Source organism: Cariama cristata, unplaced genomic scaffold, assembly GCF_000690535.1.
Source record: "Cariama cristata isolate BGI_N322 unplaced genomic scaffold, ASM69053v1 scaffold15346, whole genome shotgun sequence".
Classification (NCBI taxonomy): Eukaryota; Metazoa; Chordata; class Aves; order Cariamiformes; family Cariamidae; genus Cariama; species Cariama cristata.
This window is the reverse complement of record NW_009622781.1, coordinates 116-27,260: the sequence shown is the minus strand read 5'-3', so window position 1 is coordinate 27,260 and position 27,145 is coordinate 116. Positions and strand designations below refer to the sequence as shown.

The window sequence follows — 27,145 nt, the reverse complement described above, 5'->3', positions numbered from 1 at the left end:
ATTCACAGCACATCGTACTGGCTACCAGAAAAGGAGGCATTTCCCACACATATGCACACAGGTAAGGCCCCCAGACGTTCTAACACTCATACAGACCCCAACTGAATTTCTCCTGCCCTCAGGCATAAAGATGTCAAGTGATCATTCGCTAGCTTCAATAAATTCTGCTTGAAAAACATCAGCTTTTCTCCCCAGCCTGTTCTCCAGTGAAGCGATTCCCAGGCTGCCATTTCCCAGCATTGCCTTCAGCGGGACATAACCCTCCTGAGCTCCTCTCCTCCCGCCCAGCTCCGGTCTCCTCCAAGGGAACAGCTCCACACAAAGGAGGGGTTTGATCCAGGCTGCCTCTGCTACCAACAGACACATAGCAAACTCTGCTCGCTCACCACCTCACATCGCCCTGCCCCACCATTTCCAAGCTCATCACACCGGACAGCAAGGTCAGGCACTGCTTCTCACCACGACGAGCACAACGGCTGAGGGATTTCTGCAGCGAGGAGCAAGCCCTCCAAACTCCACCTTCGTGCACAAAGCAGCAGCACTGCTCAGCCTTACCAAGGCAGATGCATCGGATCCTCCACCGCCAGTAACTTACTCAGGGCTGCAAAGGCTTAAATAAGAACCAAACGCAAGAACTTACATGGCTGCAAACTTGATCCTGATCCAAGGCAGCACTGGAGGACACCACGAGCAACATCAGCATGGCAGGTCCTTCCTCCCACTGGAGACGTTCATATCAGCCCACGTAGCACAGCAACAAGAAAACAGTAGTAACAGGGAAGACCAATTCTGAATCAAGTCCTCCTTCCCTTCACGCTGAGGAGAGCTGTAGGCAAGTAGGAAGCTTGCACGCTGCCCTTGCCAAATAACCTGTTTCCCTGGCAGGGTATTGGCACTATCACACAGCATTTACAGCCACAAACACAGGCTGCAAGGACCAACTTTTGAGCCAGCCCTCAGCCCTGCTGCAGCTGCTTTTGCTTCTCTGGCAAGAAACAAAGAGGTTTTCTAACCTCCTCCCTGATACCAAATGTCCTGCACCTGCAGCTCATGGAGAACAGCTGGAAGAGGTTGGGCCCAAAGGCAGGGAGGGGTGCAAGGAGACCACCTTTGCTAAGGGACCTCCTTCCTCCCCATCCACAAAGGCTCCCAACCAGCAAACAGCACCTTCTCTGTCCAGCCCCAGTAAACACTAACATCTCTCCTTAGCCCCAGGAGCAGTCACGGTCCCAGAGGTTTTGCGGCCTGGGCAATGCTCGCTGCCAAGCGCATCTCAGCAAAAGGACCAATACTGATCATAGAAAAGATAAAAATAATAATAAAAAAAAATCAATTCCAGTAGAAAAATAATTTAATAAAGGGATAAGTTTCAAGAAAATATCTGTATAGTAACAACATTTTAAGTATAATGTCCACAAAAATATACATGTCTAATGTGATTATACATAAGTTTTCTGACAGGACCTATTTTAAACTTGGTTCAGTCCATCTAGGTTTTCATCTAGGAAAAAACCTTCACTGCTATCAGACTTCCTGGGATATATCAGTTTGCACAACAGAATCATATGAGAAATGTTTTCTAACTCATTTTAGGCTCGTACAAATAAATTTTAGAATCGGTAACAGTCCAGAAGAGATCAGGTTATACCATATCATTAAAAAGAAAAAGTAAATACAAGCAAAGAAAGGAAAAGTCAGCCGCCCAAGGGACACTGCTGGGCAGAAACATCAGCCCTACAATACATACCACACTTAAGACTGACACAGCTGGAAAAGGAGAGGGATGAAAAAAAGATGGGCAAGACAGAGGGGAAAATCCCAGGAGGAGCATTCCCAGGAATTGTGAAACTGCTAAAGGAGTGGGCTATAGAGACGCCAGGGAAAAGCACACACGAGACCAACATATTTCTAGAAACCAGACAATTTTGTAACATAGAATACAAGCTAATGGCAGGAAGATGAAAAGGAATCAGTGAAGAATGTTTATTTCTTATTTTTCCAAAAGGCTACTGAGCTGTACAAACAACAAAGAGCCCTCACCAATAGTGCTAATTCAGCTGAACAGCTCCAAAACTGATGCACTTCCAGGAGAGAAAAATCTGGTTACAGAAATTGAAGGATGCAAGAGTACAGTAGAAAATAAAGCAAGCATGTTCACCAGCAGAGGACAGGAAAGAAACACTGAAGAGGAGATGCCAAACAAGAGATACCAGTTTTGTCAAAGGGAGATGTACACTGCAACAAAAAAACAAAACAAAAAGAACAGAACAAAAATCCATCCCACAGAAAGAAAATGGAAAATTGCTAAAGAAATAAAAGAACACACATTTTCCAAAAGATTTTGTTTTATAATCAAATTTTTTTTTTTACACAGACAACTGAAACACACCAATATTTTGTGCGAAAAATATTTTTAAATAAACTTTGCTCGTTCTCAATTTTTGTACATTCTGATATACATATGTAACAAGGTTCATGGCACTGTAACCAGGATCAAAATCATACAAAGGAACGAAATAATTGCTCTCATTTACCCTTTCTGAACCAAGCCAGCTGCCGTTGCACTATTAGACTTTAAAAATTATTAACTTATTATTAGTGGGCAGCCAACTCTAATTGGTTTGAACACTCAAAACAAACCCCAAATTATTATTGCACAAGAAGCCAGTGAAGGCATATGGCATAGAATGATCAAAGTCCCTTACTGTTAAAACCTTACACCCCAAAATAGAAAAATAGAATTGGAACATGAAACACGCCAAATAAACTTTTTTTTTCTTCTTCTTCAGTTGGAGTCAGGAGTGTGAAAAGTGCCTTGCAGACTTTTTAAGCTGTTCCGATTCCCTTCGCACTGGTAAGCGTTTTGCTGGGTTATCTTTAGCAACGCCTCTGCAGAAGGAAGGCCCTCATGTTGCAGGGAGTTGGGTTTTTTCTGCTTTGTTTTGGCTGTTTGTGTTTCATCTTCAACTTAGGTTTCTTCAGTCTATGAACCGGCACAGACTAATTAGCCATAAACTCTACAAGTAGCTGGAGAGGAGGGAAAAATAAAAAGAGGAAAAAAAAAACCTCAGTATTTCTTCTTGGTTTGATTTTAAAAAGTACTCCTTTTGCTCTGAAGCCTCCCTGCTCTGCCAGCATCTGGGAAGGAAATCACAACAGTATCCCAAACACGGCGAAGTTCTTGGATCTTTTAAAAACCTTTCCATACAAAAAAAAAAAAAAGTTTTTATTCACAAAAAGTCTGCCACAACCCCCCCCCCCTTGAAAGCTAAAAAGAAAAACCCACAACCCACCCATCACTGCCCCAAATCAGGTGAAGAATAGGTTAACACCTTCATTGACCGCCTCCTCGCAGCTTTGCTGTCACACGACAGTCTCTACACCGATCAACTTTGGTGTGAGGATTCGCGGTGTAACACCATTGTTTAGATCTTCTTCAAACTCCAGTAACTGCCCCATAAAGTTAAGGTTAGGGGAAATGATTGGTCGTTTGCCTTTTACAAATTTATAGGCATCCGTCATGGTCATGCGTGTGTGCTTCATTAAGTACGCAATAACTATAGTGGCAGATCGGGAGACACCAGCCTGGCAGTGGATGAGAAGACCTTTTCCACACTGATGGGCTTCCTCTGGAAACGAAAGAGACAGAAGAAAGTAAGATTTTTGCCAGTTTGTAAATTTGAAAAAGCTCAGTGCAATTAAGAGTAACTTAATGTGAAAAGTCCCTTTATTTCATTATAAGCACAGCAGCATCTCCTTCCCTTCCCCTCCAGTCCATCTTCCTTTGGGGTTTCACAGTTACTGAATGTGAAACACACAGGCCAGTCTAACGCTGAAAATCCTTACGTTCACTTTTATCTCTTTATTGGTGAACTACACATTGAAAGACACTGCTGTGCTACTCGGGAGCATTTATTTAGGAGGTCAAGGCCTAAGATGAGGCAGTTCGGGCTTCATCTTAACCTCTGTTGCAATGCTGCTGCATTACACCAGCATCTCAACCTCCCTGTCTTTCAAAGCAGGACACCACCTTGGAAAAAAAAAAAAAAAAACAAAAAAAAAAAAAACAAAAAACCCAAAACAACACAACACCAAACAGGTATTTTCAGATTCAGTTCACAACAATTCATCTGTTTCTTTGAGGCTTTTACAAAGCTATTCTTGCAATGAGCTTCAGCAGGGCACTCTGCTCTGGTGTCCCTGCCAAAGCAGGAGCTGGGTCTGGTTTATACCTCAGCAAGACTTCAGCGGTAAGAGACCTCAAATTCTGACTCCTCACTTCCTGCATACCAAGCTCTGTGTCTTTTGACTCGGTCCCCTTCAGCGGTGTGAAAAAGGGATTTGCCATCCCTGTCTCTTCGTGATTTGAGCACAGCATCACGTTCTCCTGAACGCTGTTCCTCCTGAGCTTCTCACTCGGAGCGGTGGGGAAAGGACAACGCATGCAATCACACACACACTCTCCACCAAGATACATCACTTAGAGGGATGCAGCTCAGGTGGGATTTAGGGAGGACAGAGCTCCTGGAACCACGTGCTAACGGGACAAGAGAAAGAAAAGAGTCGCTACCACACTACCCTCATCTCCCACAGCTTGCTTTTAAAACAGAAGATGAAACTTTCAATATGTGACACTTCAACTCATTTCTTTTGTTTTAGTCTGCAAGAAGAGCACGAATCTAGCTTGCAAATTTCAGCATGAATCCAACCCCACCAAGAGTATGGTTCAACCTGTATTGTGAAAGCACAAACAAAGCCAACTTCCCTCTAGACATTTTTGCCAGTTAGTATTTCAGAAAGCTGAAACACTCTAACACATTTTGACACACTTTCCCAGAGAGTTTTTGATGATTTCACTTCCTATGGCTTTAGTCTTAACTAAAACTGGGTTTGGTTGTGGTTTTTTTCAATACATATTTAAAGAAACATAGGCCAATGATCTGCTGTTTAAACATTTCCAAATCTTCTCAAATGCAATTTAAAATTTACCCTGAGGAAGGGAAAGCTTTGACTAGTTACTTCCCCAGATGGCTAAATTTGCTATGGAAAAAAAACTCTCAATTGAGAAACACTTGTTTATTAAAAACAAAGACAGACCCTCAAGCTGTAATTATTAAAAAGGAAAGTAAAACGGGTTTTGAAACACTTTCTAAACCTTTTCAGAGCAAGGCTGCTTTCTCTGTCCTTGGTTAAGGTCGTAAGCCAAACACTTCTTTTAGTGGTTTCCAGAGCTCTAATCCTGCAGTTCAAAGTGATGCTGGGTGCAGAAATGTCCCTCCCACCCCCAAAGAACCTCAACAGAGCTTTGCAGTTTCTTTATGTAAGCTTAGCCCATTGCATCTCCCCATCTTGTTGAAGTCAAAGTTTAAGGTTTTACTGGATTTGACTCATCTTTTCTTCCGAAAGGATGAAAGCACCGTTCCATCTGCCCTGCCCTCAGAGAGGGCTTCCCTTCACCCAAAAAGGGGTGTTCACCTTCCCATGCACATAGTAATGAGCGGTTTGGGGAACTGACAGCACTGGGGGTGGGTTAGGAACACTTGGGCAGTGCTGAGATTGGGTTAGGAACACTAGGGAAAAATTTGGGTTTAAGTAGAGATCCTTTGGTCCTCTACGCTGTAGAGGATAAGCCCAAGGGCTCCTGGCAACAGCTCTCAGTGGTAAGACTCCAGCCTTAATGCCACACTCCACCTGAATTGCAGTATAAGCACTGATTTGCCTCTTCACCTTCATTAAGGTGGCACGGCTGAAGACTGCCGGCAGCAGCCCACAACGAGCCCCTGCCAACCGAAAGGCAGCCGGAGCAGGCTGACAAGCTGTCTGCTTCAGAGCAACGAGCCCTTGCCCAGGCATTCGGCGGGGGCAGATGGGGCTCAGAATATGCTGAGCTTGGATCTCCTGCCCTGGGACCCGGTCCCACAGCTAGGGCCCAATCCTTGCTGAGCCCAAGAGCACCTCCACAGAGCCAGCATGAGCAGACTTGAGTTTCAGGAGCTGAGTACCCACACTCTGACTCAAGGGCCATAAACATTGATGGTCTGAGGGCAGGGAGGAAGACAGCTCTGCACCCACTTCAGCATGGGGTCAGCTAAGGACCTAAGCTGTGATGCAGCACAGAAGCACGTTTCCTTTGTCTAGTCCTCCACCATCGAGCCTGAAGTATTGGTAAATAGATTAGCCCAGCCTCAGCACAAGATAAAATTATGTGTCAGTTGTCCCCCCAGTATATTTCAGAAAACCTCTCAGGACACATACTTGTGCTGGGGAAGCACAAGTGGACATTGCCTATGCTGCAAAAGCTGTGCCCAAAGACATAAAGAGGGGCAAGGGAAGGTCCTCAGAAGCTTTCAGCATCGCATGCTGATGTCCTTGCTGACCAGCCTTGCTTCAAGAAGCCACCTGGTTTTAGCCTAGATGGCCAACCAGAGCTGAACACAGCCCTAAAGTTTGCTGAGGGCTGTGCTGCATGGATCGTAGTGAGGTTCAGAGCAAGGCAGGTAATGTTGATTGGTCATTTCTTCAGCAACCTCCCCAACAAGCTGCATGTCTGTGGTGAACTCTCTTACACAGCCTAGAGGGTTTAGAGGCTTATTAATACCAGTTTTCATCACAATCCACTCATCCACATATACACTCTGAAGTTACAAATCTAATGGTAGAACAAGTGAAGTGTAAAAGTTTGTCAGTTTTCTCATGAAATTAAGTTTGGAAAGGTTCAGCCATCATTAATAGTAGTTACTATGAAAAACTGGCTGGAAGCCACTGTGGAAACTAGGAATGCAAAGGGATCAAGAAGAGGGGATGACAAAAGTCTCAGTTTTTCGGGGTTTCCTGAATTTGGAAGCCTGGAGGTAGGAATCATTATCAATGGATAAAAATTGTACCCCCAGGCTACTTAACTGGATATGCCAGAGATAAGAACAAGTAGAAACATGAGGTGCTCAGCATTTCTGACAACCTAAACAAAAGTGAATACGGCCTTACACAGCCTTCAGGGTAGTTAGCGAAGCATAAAATTCACTCTGGACTCTTACAACAGGTTAAAAAAAACCAAAACAAAAAACCAAAAAAACCTCCACAAAAACCCAGGAGTATTTCCAGTCAAGGGTAATTACCAATGAACTCAAAAGCCTCTTCAAAATACTGCCTGAGATTCTGCTTGTTGCTGTCAGTGGCCGGGAGCCGCTTGTAGTTGAACATGCCTTTCTCATAATGGTACAGGGGCAGGTGGGTGGTCACATTGATTACATAGCCTATGTTCATCCTCTGCATTTTCTCCAAGTCCTGAGCATCGTGCTCATTTCCAAGGAAGAGAAAAGGTAAGATGGGGGTGAGCTCAGCATTCTCGATGTCCGGTGTGGTGGGGATGGACTGAGGTAGTGTGGGGGGCACGGCGGATGCGCCACCCCCTCCTCCCCCCTCTGGGCACTCCTGCAGCTGGAGGGAGTTATCGCAGAGGTTTTCGTGGTTCTGCTTGAAACCGCTGAGTCCTCCTGGGAAGAGAGACAAAGTAGATATTTTGGTCAGATACCCTGAGGTTGGAAACGCTTTGGACCCACCTTTCTTCAGAAGACATGCTGGGGCCACCAGGACCAGAGCTGGCTCTGCTGTCCCCACCACCACTGTCACGGTGACTGATGCTGGGCACAGCCACCACCGGCAAGGGTGGCACGGCATGAATCAGCAGCACGCATTGTCCTCCCCTCCGTGAGGCTGACGGTGCCAAGGAACGGGCTCACAGACAAACACGCCTCTATGCAACACCAGTGTGCTGGGGCTGCCTCACCTACCAGCCCATGGGAGGAGGCAAAGGCAGGGAGGGAAAGACAAAAAGTATTTTTCCAAGAAAGAAAATACCCTCAAAACTACATGCAAACGGGCTAGCAGCACACCGAAAGCAGAGCAGTGAGCCAGCCAGGACAGTCTTTTAGCTCTACCTGTCCACAGCAGATGTGCCTGTCAGGAGCAGCCCTGCAGGGCATCCCCCCATCCAACACCCCCGTGGAGGGGTGGGTGCAGCTCAGGCCAGCATAGCTCCGGGAACGCTACAGCTACGTACGCGTTTGTGCTGCTGAACAAAAGAAAACGGCTCCTTGTAACCTAACAGCGACTGAGGTGCTCACTTAACATGTGGCAAACAGCTCTCCTTTTTCTGCCCCGGTTGCCTGAAAGTATCTAACAAGAGTTATTTTTAGGACATTAATATGGATTGGGAAATGGATCTGAGCGGGGAAGGAGAAGTTGCTTTTTTGGCTCGTGCCTCTCCTGGCTCTATTGCACATCTTGCTGGTTTTTTTAAGCAGCATTTCCCCCCTCTTTTTTTTTTTTTTTTTTTTTCCAGGAGGGCAGCTCTGTAGAACTGCAGCAAGAAAAGCAGACCTTCTTTCTACACCTCATTCAGCAATTACATCAGCCCCAGGCTCCCCACCTGCCCGGTTTCCATAGCGATTACACAAAGCACACAATGACATCAGCTGGCATGACATCAGCTCTTTTAGCACAAACAATACAAGAAGAACTACTTTGTGTAAGGCCTTTGGTAGGAGGCGTCGTTCCTGGGAGCCGCTGATGTAATGCTAACAGGTGGCTCCTCCAAAAGAAAAAGGCGGAAAGGGGAGAAATGCAATGATATATCCCCCCCACTTCGCCCACAAAAGCACACGTTTGTGCCGTACCAGGATACTTGGAGTCATGCACCGCATCAAGATGGGCCAAGTGTTCAGACTCAATTGCACTTTGCTAAATGCAAGCCAAAAAAAAAAAAACCCCCCAAAAAAAACCCACGCCAAACCACCCAGGAGGGGGGGTTGCACTGTGCAAAAGGAAAGCCAAAAAAAAAAACCAAAAAAAAAACACCCACGCCAAACCACCCAGGAGGGGGGGAGAGCTATGCTGAAGTTACTAGAAAGAGCTACACTAGCCAAAATAAATGCTGAATGTCACCATCCCAATAATGTTATTTTGGAAAAAAAAAAAAAAAAAAGAGAGGTTATTTGTCTTTTCCATGCTCTTTCACAGTGATCTAGTGAAGGAAGATTTTAAAACAGAGCAAAACACACAGGGCTCCGGATCAGACACAGCCAAGGGCTTTGACGCCTCTGTCTTGAGATCCACAACTCCAGATGTCCACATGTCTGCCCACAGGGTGGGGCCCACCCTGGGACCATCTCGGTGCCCTACACAGTACTCGATGGGCACGAGGCACCCAGACTAGGTTACAACCATCTCAGCCCCTTTAATACAAGGGCCCTTTTTAATGTCCAGACTTCTGCCCTTCACATGCTGCTTACTAACCCATTTTCCCAGAAAACCCTGAATTGCCCACAAAACACAGAGTATCTCCCCTGCCTCAGAAGCATGCTTCTCTTCAGCTGTTTACAGGACACAGAGCAGACAGATCTGCCTTAAAGATCTCTGCTTGCAAAGTTGTTGTAACACGGGAGCAGGACAGGAAGAAAAGCCAGGACAAAAATCTGAGCTTGACTGCCAACTGTACCACCTGGCCGTGACAGGGTCTGAAAAGTCGTCTCAGTCCACTCAAGAAAACAAACAAGACTATGGTCCCCAAACTGAAGATGTCTGCAGTCTCATCCAGTCGGACAGCCCCAGCCTAGAGTCTGGGCTAAAGGCTAAGCCCTAACCCACATTCCCATCCTTCTGCACAGGCCAGCAATTCATTCAGCTTAAATATTGCTGCTTAAACAACAACTAGAGCATGCTGGGATTCCCAAGAAAACCCCTGAAAAATAAATTGCTTGAGTGACTCCAGAACCAGCACTCATTTTTGACCTCTCCTGCAGCCTTCTGGGAATAAGGGGCCATAGGTGGAGGTAGCATCCCATTGCTTCATTACTCAGGTGCGGACACACTGATGGTGTGGCAGACACCATCCTGCTTCACGAGTTGCCTTGTAAGATACAGCAGAGCTGGAGAGCCTAGAGCAAGCTCTTTCCTCACCACCTATGTCCTCTTTTCAGGGCCTCTGCCTGCCCTGTTGCCAACTCTTCCTCAGTGTGAGCTTTGGTCCAGCAGATGAGAACAGGGAGGAGAGGTCAAGAGACCATTACATTGTGCAGAGCAACTCTCTTATCATCATATCCAGAAGAGATCAAGAGGTGCAGGGCAATCCTCACCACTCCAGCAGGAACATCAGGCCAAAGGATGGGAAGGCAACCCTAAATACTCCACGTGGAAGACGCCCAAACAAGTGGAGTAGCCAAACATACAATAGCTTCACCCACAATTTCTTTCGTGACATTCACCAATAAAGAGTTCATCTTTCCTAATGTCAGTCCACATGCCCCCTCTCCTCATTCTCCCTCATGTGTATAGGGAATTAAGACGTCAGTTCAAGCAATATTTAAAGTACCATACCCAAGCAATTCTCAGAGCAAACATCCCCGAAACAACACGTTACTGAGGAGGGGATTACTAGCCTGAACTGTCTCAGACACATGAGCAAGGGAGGTAGGACTGGACAAGGACACTGGTACCCAGAAAGGATGCAGCAAGATGCAGTTGCGGAGGGAAGCTGAACTCTAAAACCAACGGTAGGAGCTTATCTTGGATCAGCACTGACATACATGTCATGCAAGTCCCAAATCAGGATCCAGACACCTCATGAGTGCTGTTCCCTTAATCCACTCTGACCACGCTCACCACACACAATCCTTGCTCCTAGCTGATTTATGAGGCACTAGTGTAATTTAAGTGGAGTTCATACATGCCTAATGCTCAGGTTTTTCTAAAGTTTGAGACTACTATCCAAAAAAGGTCCGAGCAAAGTTCATTATGATGAGGCAGAAAGAATCACAGAGGGATGGACTTTCCACATGAAGGTAAGTACAATGTACAGGGTATTGAAGTGCATCTGTGATTCCTTTGTCAAGCAGCTGCTATTTCAGCATCTGAAGTCTTCATGGAGTGAGGGAGAGGAGGTGGGAGAGAAGAGGCTGTACCTGGAGAGGAGGCCAACACGTAGCTACTGCAAGCCTGGTCTAAGAGTTGGTTCGTTAAACTCAGCAAGGACCAAGACATAGCACTGCTACTGACAGCAACTCCAGACCACGAGGAAGCTCAAGGCACGGATGCAGAGACTCCACTCGTGGTTGAACAGAAGCTGTTTTGTGGCTGAAGCTGCTCAAGCCTTCCCAAACCTGGGGCATGAAGGAAGCGTTACCGAGGGCAGTAACAGGGAGTGTGGAGGAGAAGCACAGCCTGGCAGAAGCCTCTCACTAGTGCAGTTTAAAAGCGGCTTTTCATCTGCTATTTGCAACATGTAAAAAGCCTTCATCACATACAGGCAGTCTAAGCAGAGAGACAATATATAATGTATCCACCAGCAAAGGCCATTAGCACGCACAGCAGTGTGGTTTGAATGTCAGTATGAAGCCCAGACCCAGCAGTGTAACCACCTCCAGTGACAAACCAAAACGCCAGCAGCTAGATAAGCCACCGATGTTCACTTCTACAGAGTGTCACGCTTGTAACCTGCCTCTTCTAGCTTTAAACATACCACATAGTTCTAATAAGCAAAGCACGACAAAAAGCCCGAACCGCCCAGCCAGTTTGATGCAGCCCACGCATGGATGTGTGGAACAAGTGGGGTTTTGTGCGCACTCTGCTCCAAAATGGCTTCCAGGCAGGCTTTCAGGGGGGCTGAACCTACCCAAACCCAAATGAAGATGGACACGCAAGGATGCCCAGCACACTGAGGAACCCAAGGTATTTCTTCCATAAGGAAATGGATCAACGAAGCAGGACCCTTCACAGCAGATGGCTTTGCCTGCTATCTAGTGGAACGCAACAGAAGACAGAGGACTCTTGCTCACCACTGATGCAAGAGCCAGATATTTTTGCAGTTATCACTGCATGACATCTTACAGCATCCTGCCCTGCCAGAACAGTTAGTGAGCGACAACAGACTTTGGATTGTTCAAGACCTCAAAACTTTCAGGAAGTTTCAAGTCGGCATGCTCCAGCTATTCACACTTGTTTGTCCAAGTTCTTTGCAGCCATCTGCCTATAAACATCTCATTTAAAGCTCCTCAAAATCCCCCGCCGAGCAGCACCCGGGCAGCAGCTGCACACAGATTTCCCAGCTCTGAAGCCACCCAGGAGCCCAGGGCTTGCACCAGCCCTATGGGACCAGGTGAGCAGCTGGACAGGAGTCAAAGCAGCTCTGAACAGGTAAGAAGAGACACACGGCATGGTGCTTGCATAAAAGTCATATCAGACGTGGTGTCTGTCATTTGCCATCAGAAGAAGGCAAATACGATGCAAAACAGGCACAAAAGGTATGGCAGGAACTAGGCAACCAGCTTTTACGAGGGACTATGACTTTGCAATAGAAACAATGATCTTCAAAGAAAGCAAGAAAAGCAAACCTTGTCTGCACACATTTTATACAAGTGAGGTGTGTTGTTTTTTGTGGTGTCTTTTTTTTTTTTCTTTTAACAAGAAGCTTGAGAATTAAAGTTCAGGGAGTACAGTAACACCTGCCCTCCTCCTCTGTGTCTTCTTTGGCACCTCTTTCAACCCTCGCTGCTGCTCTATGGCTGTGTCACTACATGCAAACTAGGATGTGGGTTTTCAATGTGTTTTGTCAGATTCGCAGTACATTTCCTATCTGGAAACAGGCTCTTACCCCACAGGAAAGGCAGTAAGCAACCTTGCTCTCTCTATAGTGAGAGCGCTTATAGAGAAGCCGTTACCATGAAATACCCTCACCATAAAGCAATACCTTCGCATTACCTCATCGGTGTGGCCATACTTTGTTCTGAGTGTGGCAGGTACTGGGTGTTCCCGCTGCAATTACAAACAGGAACATATTTTTATACATGACAGACTGCAGATGCGGGATCCACATTTAGACAGAACACGTGGTTCTGGGAGACAAACAGACCTTTTATACAGCTTTCAAAGCTGTCCAGGCGGATTTCTGGATCCGCTCATCCTCGATTACAATACCACAAAGCCATCTCAAAAAAAATAAAACCAAAACACACACGCACATGCGCAGCAAGACCAGAAATCCCAGGACCCTGTGAAGTATCAGCAGAAAAGATGTTCGATCTGTAACTTCCCCTCCTCTTGAGTTGCTGGGCCCTCGTGGGGGGAGTGGTAGAGAATTCGGCGATCCTGGGGTTCTGGCCACCAAAAGCTTCACTCGCTCAGGAATGAAGCCAAGTTTTAAAATACCCACTCAGCATGCGCCCTGTCGGTACCGACACAGCAAACCAAGCCCCTGCGGCTGCGTTTTTGTGCGTTTAAGGTCGAAATGTTACAGTGAGCATTCGGGGCGCAGGACAGAGATATTCAGACAATTGGTGCGTATCTGTTTAAGATGACGCTTTGAATTTGTGCAAGTACAGCCTGTTCCTTTAAACCTGTGACCTCATTTATTTACATTACTGCAGAAAAGCACTGCCAGAAGCAACAGCTGATGACAGTCTCATGTATTTTTCCACTAAGACAACAATTAAACTGCTCCTGTGTTATTAATGAACAGATGACTTTGTGTTAAGTTGATTCAAAGTGCAGGATGCCTCAAGGTTAAACAAACATGACTCCAGCATGTAAAAATAGAGGCCAGGTACTGCCCAGACTCTTCATCCACCTGGTGCTGTGTCCTTCCTCTGCCTGGCAGGAGGGTCCAGGCCCCACAGCCACCTCCCTGCCCTGCCTCCATCAGTGCCCAGAGGTCCTGGTGCAGGGCGGCACACTGGTGCTGAGCCACCACCGCGTTAATGCCGGCATTCGGGCTGCTCCTCTACCACAGGTGGGGCATGCTATGGACTGTAGCACCATGCTCGAGTGAGCTGCATTTACCTTTGAGCACTGCGCTTGCTTATCTTTTTTCCTTACTGTCACATATTTCCCCCCTTTGGCTCAGACTACAGTCCCCACCAGCTCAGCAGGTAGGTAGCACTGCTTTCCTTGTGCTGACCTTCACACGCAACAGGTTGTGTGTGACAACCTACACAGGGTTGAGGTTGGCTGGGCTTATTTGGAGGCAATGTCTTGTCCCCAGGTTGCATGCCTACAGCAGGAGTGCTTTCCCACGCACGGTGAACCAGCGAGCTCCAGGACAGAGGCACTCCAAGGGACACTGCTCCCTACCAACACGGGTATGCTTTTAGCAGCAAATCCATCACAGTTTGCTTTCTTCCAGCAAGAAAAAAAAGGAGCTGTACAGGTTGAAGTAGAATTTGGACAGTATAGGCCAAATCAACTCCCAGGATGTGGACAACCACCCAGGCCATCTCTTCAGACCACTGACCAACATAGTCATGTCTGCAGAAACTTCACAGCTGTGCACAAAGGATCTTGCATCTGGGCCATAACCAAACTGAAGGCCCACTATGTTATCTCTAACACCATCTGGTGACATGGAAAGAGTAAAAGCAGGAGAAAAGCACCTAACTCTCCATATTCCTTCTGCAGTACTCCCTTAGCCTCAAGCAGAGGTAGGTCTACTGGGTACCAAAGGCACTAGCAGGGAGGTTGCGGAGGCATTGGGGTTGCACCCATACAGCACAAGCACTAAGACCACCCTGCAGCGGAAGATCCAGCCACCACCCTTTCCCACAGCTCTTGCTGGCACCACTTTAGCCATAGCACAGAGGGTTCATGGTAGATACTGGGGATCACTCTGTTCATCCTGAGGTACTGGAAGAAGGGATGCTCAAATTTCCTGAGCAACACAGGACAGCCACTTTCCTCATCCAAGCAGGGCTCCGCTTACCGCAGCGAAGAAGTGTGCTTCCGACACCTTTTCTAGGGCAACGGGGCTAATCCAAGCAGGTCACTGTAGGAGTGTTCCCACTCTCCAAGACAGATGTCCTTCTCCTCAGCGCAGCTGCTGCTGAGCAGCACCCATGGCTTGCCCTCATTGCCATAGAAAGCTCGTCATGGTTGAAAACACTGTATTTGGCCCACACAGTGGGAAGGTGAGATGAGAAGGGCAAGTCCCTTCTGTCAAAAGGGTGGGGACCTACCAGACCACACGCACCCAGGTGACACTAGGAGTTCCTCCTTTGATTTCAAGGAATTTGGGGGGGGTTGGTTTGTTTTCAAAACACCGGAGGGATATTTATGTGAGATCAAGCCCACAACAGAAGGGAGCCCATCCTTCTGCAGTACAAGGAGATCACAGTGACACCAGGACTGCTTCACACGTTACCATTCCTGTTGTTAAAGAAAGGAGCCGGGGGGGCTAAAAAAAAAATCCATCCTTTTACAACATAAGCATCCACATTTACCTCAAGACCCCACTTTGCTCCGTTTTCTGACGTCAGAGGCATAGCTGAAAGTTTTTCTACTTCTATTGCTACTAGCAAGTGGAATAGATCTGACTTTCCAATCCTGCAAGCGTATTTCTCACCTGTCTGCAGGAGGTTCAAAAGACCCATCACAGGGTTTCTTTTCCCTGTCACCAACAGGGCATTCAGCATCAGCCTTGCCGCAAAAGATTAAGCTTTAAACAAACATAAAAAAGTAAAAGTAAACATAGTTCACAACGAACAGCTTCCACCTCGATACACTCAATCTAATCTAGTCTCTCCTCTAATCAAGCTGCCAATGGCACTTCAAAAAAAGGCAAAACCCTGCATTCCAGAGAACTGGCAAGGTCAGGTTTTTTCCATGTGGGAACTATCCCAAGAGGTCGGTTTGTATACAAATTCTGGCCTAGAGAGTTACAAGCACATCCTTGACACAACTGTTTTGAGGTCCCTTTAGAAGTCAAGAGTGTGATGCCGAACAAAGAGGAAAGGTTCCCCCTCAGCATTGAGGCACACGCGCACATGCAGTTGCACATTATTTCTAATTTCGTCTCGCCACAGCTTGTGCCCCTTGCCACAGCACATCCTCTCCCACTGGCCTTTGCAGTCCCTGCTCTCGCCTACTTTTATTTTGTACTTTGAGAGCAGGCACAGCGCAGCTGGCTGTCCCAGGGACACATCCCAGGGAGGCAGGAGAGAGGTGACCAAAAGCCCCTTCCCCTGCCGGGCTGTGCCCAAGCTGCTGGCCCTGGCCAGCTCCACTCTCGGCTCCTCCCGTCCCACCACCACCTCCGCTCAACCACATCACCACCCTCAATGCCTCCTACACCTCAACACAGGACTTGCTTCTTTCCACCATCTGCTCTCACCTCTTAGCTTTTCTTCTTCCGAGGACCACTAGATCACCCAAATTAGTTACAATTAGAAACAAACTAATTATTTTTTTTTAAACCTGTCGCTAGGGAACCTTTCTGGGGATTTCAGCTTGGGATATTTATTTTTTTTTTTGTCTTAAACTCAGTTTTTCCTCAGACCCTAAGTTTCGGGTCCAGGCCACCCATGCAAATCCCACACATCTCTTCCCTACCTTACTTGCCCGCTTTCTCAAAAGGCGTCACTACTGGACTACTCACCAGCCTGTCCAGAAGCTGCTACGAATATTTCTGGACCACATCTCTGAATTCAGGACAGTGGTTCCAGCTTGTAACTGGAAATCCCCCTATGCTGAGTGAGTGCAGAGTTTGCCTATTTGAAACAAGGGAAGAAAGAAAGAAAAAAAAAGGTACTCACAGGAAAATAAGCCACATGACAGCATCCTTCAAAGTGCTGTGTTATTCTTGGGAGGCAGTCAGGAAGGTGAAAGAGGAGAAGGCTTGCTCTTGATTTCGGTACATGGATTAAGCTATACAAGAATGTAATTAGGAACGAGACAAGAAACCCCACATCCCAAACACACTATGGTGACAATTCTGCAGTCACAGACAAGGACTGGACTTACCCTCCCTGGAGGGCAAGCATTTATAGCAGAAATTCAAAATTAGACACATTACTACAACTCATAGCAAAAGTATGTGTTCCCGTGGGGATGTAGGCTAACATGAAGTCCAATTAAATAATCACTGGAAATGTCAGCATAAACCCTGAAGGAATACATACTTCTACTGTGAAATACTCCCACTGGAAACCATATTAACAAAAAGGTCATCAAGAAATGCTAAAGCTATGTACAAAGGAGGCAGGGGAAGTGAGGGGGGAGGGAACAGAAACTATTTTAATGCAATAAAGATACCACAAATGGTTTTACATTGACAAAGAGCTCCGCGTCTGTTTTCAGACAGAGGTAGAGCAGACCAGATTTGCCTGAAACACCAGGTTTTGTTTGTTTTGTTTCTTAACCTATTACCAATTCTCTCCCTGCCCATCACCATGTGCATCCCTCAAGCAACCTCGGCCAGTGCTATCACGGATGGGCAATGCAGAGGGCTTTGGCTCAGCACATCCGAAGAGGGAGAAGGGTCCCGGGACTGTCAGACATCTGTAATCCTGAATGTGTAGGAGTGGACACTTCTGTTTAATTAGCATGTTTTAGAGAACACTGACATTTGCGTGGTTCAGCCATCCATTTACTCACTCTACCCTTTTAAGGGCAACCTCTTCAGGACAGCTTCTTTCTAACAACAGAGCAGGCTGCTTTGTCTCTCCCAAGGATGAACACAGGCTCTTTTCCAGTCCAAAGCACTGCTCCTTCACATCAGAAACACCAGCAACGTTTGCATTAATATGAAAGGAAAACAGGGTGCTGATATACCACACCAGCATTTGGGAGTGCCACCCATTCCTGCCAGATCTAAACTTTAAGTGAAGAGTTTCTATCCTTTTGGCTAGAAATAATAATAATATGTGGCTCTGATTTGACACTTCCCAGTAAGTTATTTCAAAGCACATAAAGAAAATCTGGACAAAATAAAGGGTGCTGTCTTGGCGTACTCCAGTGCCACACTGTCCAAAAATAAAAGTAGCAAACTACCAGAACTAGCATGGTGCAAGCCAGCCCCCGCTCTCGCACAAGCTTCAGGTCCAGCCCTGCCATCACTTAAATCCCAATCCTAATGGTCAGGGAGGCAAGGCTAGACCCTAAAAACCCCAAAGGGCAAGAGAAAGTTGACCTAGTTTGCATCCATATACTCCAGAGTCAAGGGAAGCAGGGGGATAGCAACAAGAAGACGTATTTACAGAATCCAGAGCTAAATAGTAATCAAACAAGGAATCTCTTCAGCCAGATCAAAACCAACTCAGGTCCCCCCTGTCTCCACCGGAGAGTTAACACTAACGTTTCCCAGGAAGCATAAGCACTGTGTTATTCCTCAACAGAGATGTCAGGCTGCCTTGCAGGACTAACACAAACACCTATGAACCTAACATTAACCCCATGTTAAACAAGCACATTAAGTGGTTTTGTACCTAAAATACACTGTCAAATTCTAAGCAGCAGCAGCAAAAGGCTTATTCTTAGTTTCCATCAGCTGAACAGACAGACTCCCATTATCTTAGCAGACACCAAGAAGAATTAGAGCCCATCACCAACACAGTACAGTCAACTGCTCTAACAGCAGGTTTTGCCTTAAAAAGCATTATTGGCCAACTACTTACATAAGGCTCAATATCACATTTTGGCATAATACACTGGGGACAACCAGTTTGACTGATATGACAGAAGCTTGCAAGTTATCTTCTATTTTCCAGCTCTCTTTAAGCCATTGTAAAAAAAAAAAATATATATATATAATTCATGTGTGGACAAATAACAACATTTGTTCTTCTTTTCATTACCCGTAACTAGAAGTGGTTCTTCTCTGTTGCAGTGAATCAAGTGGGATTTAACCCAGGTATGTTGTAGGCTTTTTAAAGCTAGAACATAGTAAAAAAGTTGGAACCAATGTGTTCACATCACTTTATTATTATTCACTTAATTTTTCCAGTTTCCTCCTTTAAAGCCAGTATCTTGGAAACACAGCGATGCACACATTCAAAGCAACTTCTAACCCTCGTGGGAGCAGTGGCTCCCAAGCCAACCGACCCACCGAGCGCATTCATGTCCCCCCAGCAGCAGGCGATGACAGATTTACAGTCACCCTGACTGCGCTAACCCCAGACCCCTCCGGTGGGGACAGCCCAGCGCAAGGACACATGGGCTGGCTGGACCCCAGTCGAGGGAGCTGTGGTTGTAGTTGAACTGGACAAGGCTAACGTTGCCCCAACCAGCAGCAATCGGAGGCTCACTCCTTCAGGACAACAGGGACCAGGCTGTACCCAGACCTACAAGGTTCCAGTCACTCCCCACAGACTTGTTGGCTCAGGTCTCTCTGCATGCACTCCCCTGGGACATGCTCTTAGGGGTACCACTAAAAACAAGTGCCAGGAGATCATAGGCTTCTGCCCCTTCTGGATCTTGGTCTCTTCACTGGGAGTAGAGCTTTCCTTTAGAAAGGAGGTAACCTGCTCACCCAAGCAGAGAAAGACATGAAAATAAACCTTGAATTTTAAAAAGAACAAAAAGAAAAACACCCACCTACAGGCAAATCAGAGCCTGCAGTTTATCACTTTAGCAAAAACACACTGTTAAAGGAAGAGGGAAAGGAGGTGCTCCTAAGTCCATCTCCCACTTTCTGCTACAGCCAGCTGCGTTGTTCCAGGGCACCACCGTGATGGCAGATGAACCTGGGTCAACCACGCTTAGCAATGATGGCAAGAAGAGAGATGAGTTCAGTGTTACAAATGGTGCAAAGGACAGAAAAAGAAAACCCAGACAGATTAAAATGACTTGTCCAAGACCTCACAGCAAGCCTGCTGTGTGTGCTCAGTCACAGAGCAAGAGAATAACCATTGCACGGCCTCGCTGAGAGCTCCCCCGGCCCCGAGACTGCCCTGCTATCTAGGCACAGAGTTATCCCTCTAGCTGGATCACCCCCTTTCTGCACCACACGGGAGAGAGACCTACTTCTCCCATCTCCCCCTCCCCTCCTTCAATCCCTAAAATGCTGCCGTACAGTTCCAGAATCAGGTCAGAGAGCACCTTATGGAGGGACACATGCTCCTGGGGAACAAACATCTTTCAGAGCAGCAGAGGACACATCAAAACCAACCATCAGTGGGCTGAGATGCTTCCAGACTTGAGGTTGCCTTAATCATAGATATTTATTGAAGCAAAGAGTTTCCTGTACTAAAAAGTCACAAGGCATTAAAAAAAAAAAACAACAAAAAAACCCCACAACACCCCACAGCTTCACTTCTGAAGGATCAAACAGCCACCCCACACACAGACCTCGAGCACCCCAAGACTTTCCAGCTGCAGAAGTAACGGTGCTGAACCCCTCCATGCCTCCTGCTCGCGGCATCCCCCATTCTGCCCCCACACAGGGTGGGCTGGGAGGCACCACCAGGACTGGTGGTCCAACCCAAAGGTACTGGTGCACACCTGAGCTTTACCACGATAACCATCGAGCTTCATTGGATCAAGACCAGATGAAAGGCCTGCCAGCTGAAGCAAGTGCAATGCTCAGGACAGCACCTTTATCCAGTCTCCTCTGAACAGGACTCTCTCGCCAGCTCTGACTTTTAGGTGAGCAGGGGAAAGGTGACATCCATGATACCCCACTGCTCTTCTTTAAGGCCCTGCTTACCAAACACCTTTGTGATAACAAGAACCTCAAAAAAAAAGTTTAACTTTTACAGTACAGAAGTGTTTAAAAAAAAAACCTAAATGCTGACGATAGATTCAGGCGAGTACCCAGAAACAAAGCTCCAGGCAAACAACTGCTTGCAATAATTCAGGTCAGCCTTGTGATTTCTGTAGCCAGCGCTCTCCCAGGCCCACCCGAGACTTCCCAACAAGGCCAAGGCACCACACATAATCTTATCTTATGCGCAAAGGGACAATGCATTAGGTCATCTTCACAGATTACCATAATCTATTCCTTTAAACAGTATGACTCCTATAGCCCTGCAAGCCTATGCTGAATATTTGAGAAATATTTCCTTCCTGGTTGGCGGGTAACCACGCAAAACAGGCAAACGTTAAGACTGTGTGCATGCTGCTCCTATTTATGGCATTTCTTCACTTCAGAGTGGCTTGCATAAACAAAACCCTAATTATAATGTCGCTTTCCACAGAATAAAGACAGACTCAAACTGAAGGTGAAATTTCAGCCCCAACAGAGCCAGAAGTTTTTCCCCCCCAGGGCCAGATTTCCTCTGCAGCACAGAGGGAACACACTTTAGATTTAAACACATTGAACGCTTCGCATGCATTACTTAACACTTAAAAAAAAATACACATTTCCCTATCACAACCATGACCTAATCATTATTCAGTGGAGATCTCTGGTGGAAATAAGTGCCAGGTACATATTTTGTTAGTCAGCTGGATTTGTTGACCATTACATCTAGTTCTACTCTCAAACATACTTGTGCTGTGTAATCCAACTAGGGTTCTAAGTAACACTAACACTGTAAAATTATATAAATAATAATTAATAATGTATTTGCAACAGATTATGACCAGCTCAGGTACTCCAAAGGCAGTTGATGATAGTATTTTACATGAACATGGGACGACATAAACCAGGTACTTATTCCTTTTACAGGTGTCTCGATCCTTCTGTAGTTGTTTCAACTTCACCGACATGCGACTTCAGCATGGTAAGAGCTCTGAAGCTATTCTTAGACCACGGCCGAAAGCATGAAGTGGTTTGCTGGCAGGTCTTATACTCCCTGCTATAATGAGAGCAAGTCACTTCATTTATTTCCCTGTTAGATGAGCAATGAGAAGACTGAAAGCCAGAGCATAAATAAGCTCCTCAGACCAGGAACAAGAACAGGGAAGCAACCAGTTGTTATCAACCCCACCAGTTCCTCCCCACTGCCCTTGCAGCAGTCCAGCCACCAGTTTACAGCACACGAGGCGGGGGGAAATGGATGATTTGCCAAATTACATTTTGCACTTCTGCTTTTGAATTTGGTGTTTCCCTGCAGTCAAACACAGACGCCTTTAAAAATGCAACACAAGACTTCAGCGGGTTCACAAGGCTCCCGCTGCTGGGGCTGGCGGGCAGAGGAGGAAGGGCAGGATGAAGACAAGACCGCTACACACCGCCCAGGGAGACAGAGGCAACTCCTCTTGTGGTAAAAGCTGTTGAAATGTGTTAGCACAGATGCTTCAATTTTTCATTTTTGTTTCATTTGTAGATTTCATTTAACTTGGAAAAGAGATGCCCAACTCCAAACTTAAACATTTTATTCTGGGTAAAATATTTTTTATCTGAATGCAAACGAACTTCCCAGTTCCTATTTGTAGGTCCCAGCAGCAAACTCAAGCACACAACCCCCCAGGACTCCAGGCCACTTTCGCTATGAGCTGAGGTGCTGAGGGAAGGCAGAGATGCCTCGCTGCTGGGTCTGCAGGAGGGAAAGGGGCACAACCCCACCCAGGAGGGCCACCGCACCGCCATGCTCTCCCGCCCCAAATTCAGCAACAGCTTTGCCATTGGCCTCAAGCAGAAGGGACGCTGGGTTCACATCACTCGGTTTTCCTCCTCTCCTTCCCAATGCTAGGCAAAACAAAACAAGAAAGAAAAAAGCACATCCACAAAAAGGGAGGCCTTCAGGTTTCAGTGAGCGTGCAGTACCAGGGATTAGTACAAAGGTGTGTGGGTGCAGGCGGGAAACACGACTTCTTCCTATTCTGTGTACAAACAAACTGAGCAGCAGCTTCAGCCCCGACAGCTTAGGCTGCTACAGCCCATGTAGCAGCACCGTGAAGTACATAATTATTTTTTCTTTTTTAAATAGGAGATTTATGCCCGTCTCAAGCACTGTTGTGCCTTGTGAACAAAGAAATAAGCAAATCTTTGCTTCTAAAAAGCTTAAATCAAAATTACGCAAATGTTATATTTATGACAGAACAAATGCGCCGTGTTAAAGGAAGCAGCAGAGAGGCATGGATGGGAAGGGAAGAACAGAGGTCTTCAAATCCCCCCGTACCACAGCATACATAAAACCCCAGTGCTCTCTTGTCACAGGGCTACTTTATATACTGGTCTGCTACATTAAAAATAAATCAGGCCACCTCTTTTTAACTTGAGCCTAATAAGGCGCCCCATACATACATTTATCTATAGATCACAGCCTGGCCTTTGGAAACAGCACAGAGTTTTTCTGCTGCTTAAAAAGACTCAGGCACCTAAAACCCAAATGCATGCAGGGCCACGTCGCTACCCCTGCGTGCTGTAAGCCAAAGCTGTAACTCAACCCTCGGCTTTGCCGATCAGATTCGCCCCACAACGCGACACCGCGCCACGAAAACGGCAACGGGGCCACGGGCTGACAGGCAGCACCAAACATGGAGAAGGTGGCACCGGATCAGGGGGACAAACTTGGACAGCCAGGCTAGCAACCAGTGTTTGCAAACACAACACAGGGGATCAGATGGGCCAGCAATAAATTAGGACCGGATTGCAGTGAGCAAGAGAAATCACTTGAAATAACAAACGGAGGCAAAGAAGGCTCCCCAGCTACCCCCGGTTTCATTTTGGTGCTTGAACCCAGGGGTGTGCACACACCAGCTCCCAGGCTGCTGAAACAGGATGGAAAAAAAACACTGACAAGTGAAACCAAATAACGAACGCTTCTAGCACCACTCCTCCAGCTCGGAAACTTAAGCATAGCCTTCTTAAAAGCTGCTTTTTCCTATTTGATCCCAGTTTGAGTCCCACTTCAAAGGAGGGGAAGGGAGTTAAGGTGATGGGGGAGCTCCTCGCTGCACACTTCCCCAGGTGAGGTCTGCTCTGGGCCAGCCCATCACCACATCCAAAAAAGCAAAGGATCTGGGCTTCCTCCATCTTCTAGCACGCCTCCAGGTCGGTCGGTAGAACAGTTTGGGGAGGGGATTTCTGCTAAGCAGGTCTTCAAAGCGGGTGCTAAGATGTCTCGGTGGTTGAAAACCTAACACAGCCCTAATGCAATCCTGCAAGCACTCAGTTAAACCCAGGGCAGCACCCAGGGGCTCCGGCGCTGGAAGGTGGGAGAAGGGGCTGCCCACAGGGCCCGACAGCTCGGTGCTGCCTAGCTATGGCTCTGAAGCTCCATCTCAGCCAGGATCTTACTTCAGGTATTGAAAAACTGCCAGTTTGAGTCCACAGAAGCTTTGGCGTTTTCAGACAAACAGAGTAAAAACACCTTCAGCATGGCACTTTTCTAAGGATAAGAAGGCTTGCAGACTACAACCATATTATCTAGTTGCAAGGGCTGTACAACAGAATGATTACCACCAGAAATGCAGGACTTCAGTGGTAACCTCACTCCACAAAGTATCTCCTCTCCCTCTTTTACAGATGGAGGCCACCATCCCAACCTGAGAGACCCAACAAAAGCATACTGGAAAGCTGCAGCAAGTATCAAAGCAAGCCCAGCATGACCATACACTTGCCCTAGGAGGAAAGAGAAAGTCCAGTGCAACTTTTAAGCTTCCACAAGATACAACCCCAGAGGAGTATCTCGCAGGACCCATAGCTCCTGTAAAGCTATGACACTAAACAGAGGAAAGGGCATAAACTATCAGCCCAATCCATTCTCCTGCCACATTGTGCAGGTTGGAAGTAGTAAGCTGTACAGAAAAACTAAGTGAATTAAATACACATAGTATGAACTAAGCAACAAATCCTTCCCCGGTTTCTCAGTGCCACAGCCAGTCTCTGCCAATCACGCTTCTGAATGGCACAAATACCCAGGGGAAAGGAGATTCAGTCTAGAGGGCAGCATTTTTATCAACAGGAGCTACACAATAAAGCGAAGAAAGGGAAGCGTCCTTGGATGCTGCCTTAATTGGTGGGGTTTGTTTCCCCCAGGGCATTAGGGGATAGACCAAACACCGCATTAAAACAGGAGCCTTTACAGGAAAACCATATACACATATAAGCACGCATACATGTAAACACAACACTTTCAGATCACTTCTTCGACCAAGTATCTCCCTCTGTCCATTATTCTGATCCCATACCACCAAAACAAGGCGTGATTGCTCTTCAAGTTTTGCTGAGTAGTCCATGATGCAGTGCCTTAGACCAAGTGGCCTCCCTCGTCTTTCCTCCTCCCTTCTTTTACTCTCCCACTGCCCATCTTCAGCACCTATGAGTTCAGTTTTATACTGACTAAAATAAGGCTGCTAAGTAAAGGTCAGTCTGATGAGCTAAAAGAGAAGTATACCCTCCTGGACCTCTGCCCCTTGGGCTATAAATACTCCGTATAAGCACTGGGGGAAATTCTTTGTCTGCACAGACAGACACCAGGAAGCATGTTTCCTCCTCCTTCCAGTTCCCACCCCCTCCACTACTCAAGGACAACAGTCACAGAAAAGCAAGCATCTCCCCGCTACTGGCTCCCTGATTTGTCCACAGAAGGCATTTACTTCGCCACTGGTGACTTGAGGCACACAGGCCTTGCTGGAGATAAACAGGCGCTTTCAAAGTTTAAGCATCGGCAAGGCGGACACCAGAGTACAGGCACCACAAAGCGAACCGCGAGAGTGCGTGTGGGCAAAGAGAAGGATTACCTTTCAGGACTAGGGGTTCCTTGCCTTCTCGCTTGAGTGACTCCAGCACTATGTGGAGTGGCTGGGAAGGCATTACTCTGCTTGGCTCATTGGTATTCTCATCATAAACTATGATTTCTTTGGAAAAGATCCTCTTGAAGGAGTCCTTGCCTTCCCGGCAGGAGATCAAGTCCAAGACAGTGATCTTGCCCTGCTGGAGCCTTCTCCGGCTGATCTTGTCAGAACAGTTAATGTGGACAGCCCCTTGAATGTGGCTCTTATTATACTCCATGAATGGCCTGCAGTCAATGATGACAGGCCCTTGGTTCTGTTGGTGGCTCTTGCTGCATTTGGTCATCTTCTTTGCCAGATCGTTGGGGTAAATTATTTTGATGCTAGCGAGTTGCTTGGTGGTGCCTGAGACCGGGCTCCCCACCCCGCCCAGCGGGCTCAAGCTGCCGGTGTTCTCATTGCTGTTGACCATTTGGTTGGCAGGGCAGGCGGTGGAGGCTCCGGCGTTGGCGTTGCTGGTGCTCGCTTGAGTTTGGGCCTGAGTGTCCTTGTCGTACGTTGCCACAGTGCAGCAACTGGCACTGCTGCATCCACAACTCAGGGAGCGTGCAGAGCTGTTAGATGAGGGCATATACGTGAGATTAGCAGTCTTTAGGGACACGACAGCTGCGCCGAGCAGACTGGAGTGGCTCTCACTGGCAGAAGAGGCAGATTCAAGACAGCTAGAGTCTAAACAAAGATTGAGATCCTGAGGTCTCACTGGCCTCGAAAGTGCCACTGCTACCCTGTCGTCTAAAGGAGATGGAGGCATGAGGAGGCTGAGCACTAGCAAGTTAAGAAGAACTCAAGATCACCCTGCAAAAGAAAAAAGGGAGGGGGAAATGGGAAGAAGAAAAAGGTGATGAAAACAGACCACGAAATCACATAAGCCTACAGATACAGCACCTTACTTGGCCAACACTCGTTATTTAGGGGTAACCTAACAACCCCTTTTGACGGTTATCAGCTTACACAGTAGTTGCTAAAAAACCTTTTCCAGTGCACGTGTGCACATGGCACACAGAATACAGGCGACTAGCCTGGACTGTGCAGCTATACCCAGGAGAAAGCATTTGTCTACATGCAGATGGTGCTGAGCTATTCTGAAACCCCAGGCTGGAAGGCATGCAACTGATAATGACAGAGAGGCACGCTCTTGTTCCCGTTGCTTACTGCAAGGGAAGCAACTACTGGGCGGACTCTACTACTGGGAGGAATGCACAGGAGTTGAATGTGTCAGTGGTGATACGCAACTTTTCCAGAAAGCCAGAATAAAACTAGCTTATGAATAAATACTCTGAGACAGTTACAAACTTGAACACATAAAGCTAAACAAAAACCGCCCAGGAGAAAACAGGAAAATTAGGTTCTGGAGATCTTTACAAAAATGAAGCGTGTGCCTTGCACTTCCATCCCCCCCGTTAGCGAGATTAATCCATCCCCCGGGCCGGGTCGTCTGCTGTTCTCCAGCAGTCCCAGAGGCAGAAGTTCCCTCCTCCCCACCACATTTCACAGCTTCTACAGAGGGGTCCCCTCCGCCCCAGCCAAGGTCACAGCCTGCCCAACCTTTGCCTTGCCGTTTGCTAAGAGACAGCACACAGGAGTAAGACCCCTTCCTTCCCACTGGGAAGGGAAGGAAGACAACAAGAGCAAAAGAACCGAAGAAAGCCCAGACAGTGCCTCCCCATCCCCAGCAACTTTCGGAGCAGCTGCAGCTCTCGCTGGA

The 27,145-nt window shown here is 47.0% G+C and overlaps 1 protein-coding gene across 1 annotated transcript; it reads right to left on the bottom strand.

Moving 5' to 3' along the window:
* Positions 1–2,327: 2,327 nt before the first annotated feature.
* Positions 2,328–26,233, bottom strand: DUSP10 (dual specificity phosphatase 10). The gene is made up of 3 exons (XM_009702485.1): positions 25,390–26,233; positions 7,116–7,493; positions 2,328–3,629 (listed from the first exon to the last, which is right to left on the bottom strand). Exons 1-3 carry the CDS (start codon positions 26,189–26,191, stop codon positions 3,364–3,366), a joined length of 1,446 nt encoding a protein of 481 aa, XP_009700787.1. The 5' UTR covers positions 26,192–26,233; the 3' UTR covers positions 2,328–3,363.
* Between the last annotated feature and the right edge of the window lie 912 nt (positions 26,234–27,145).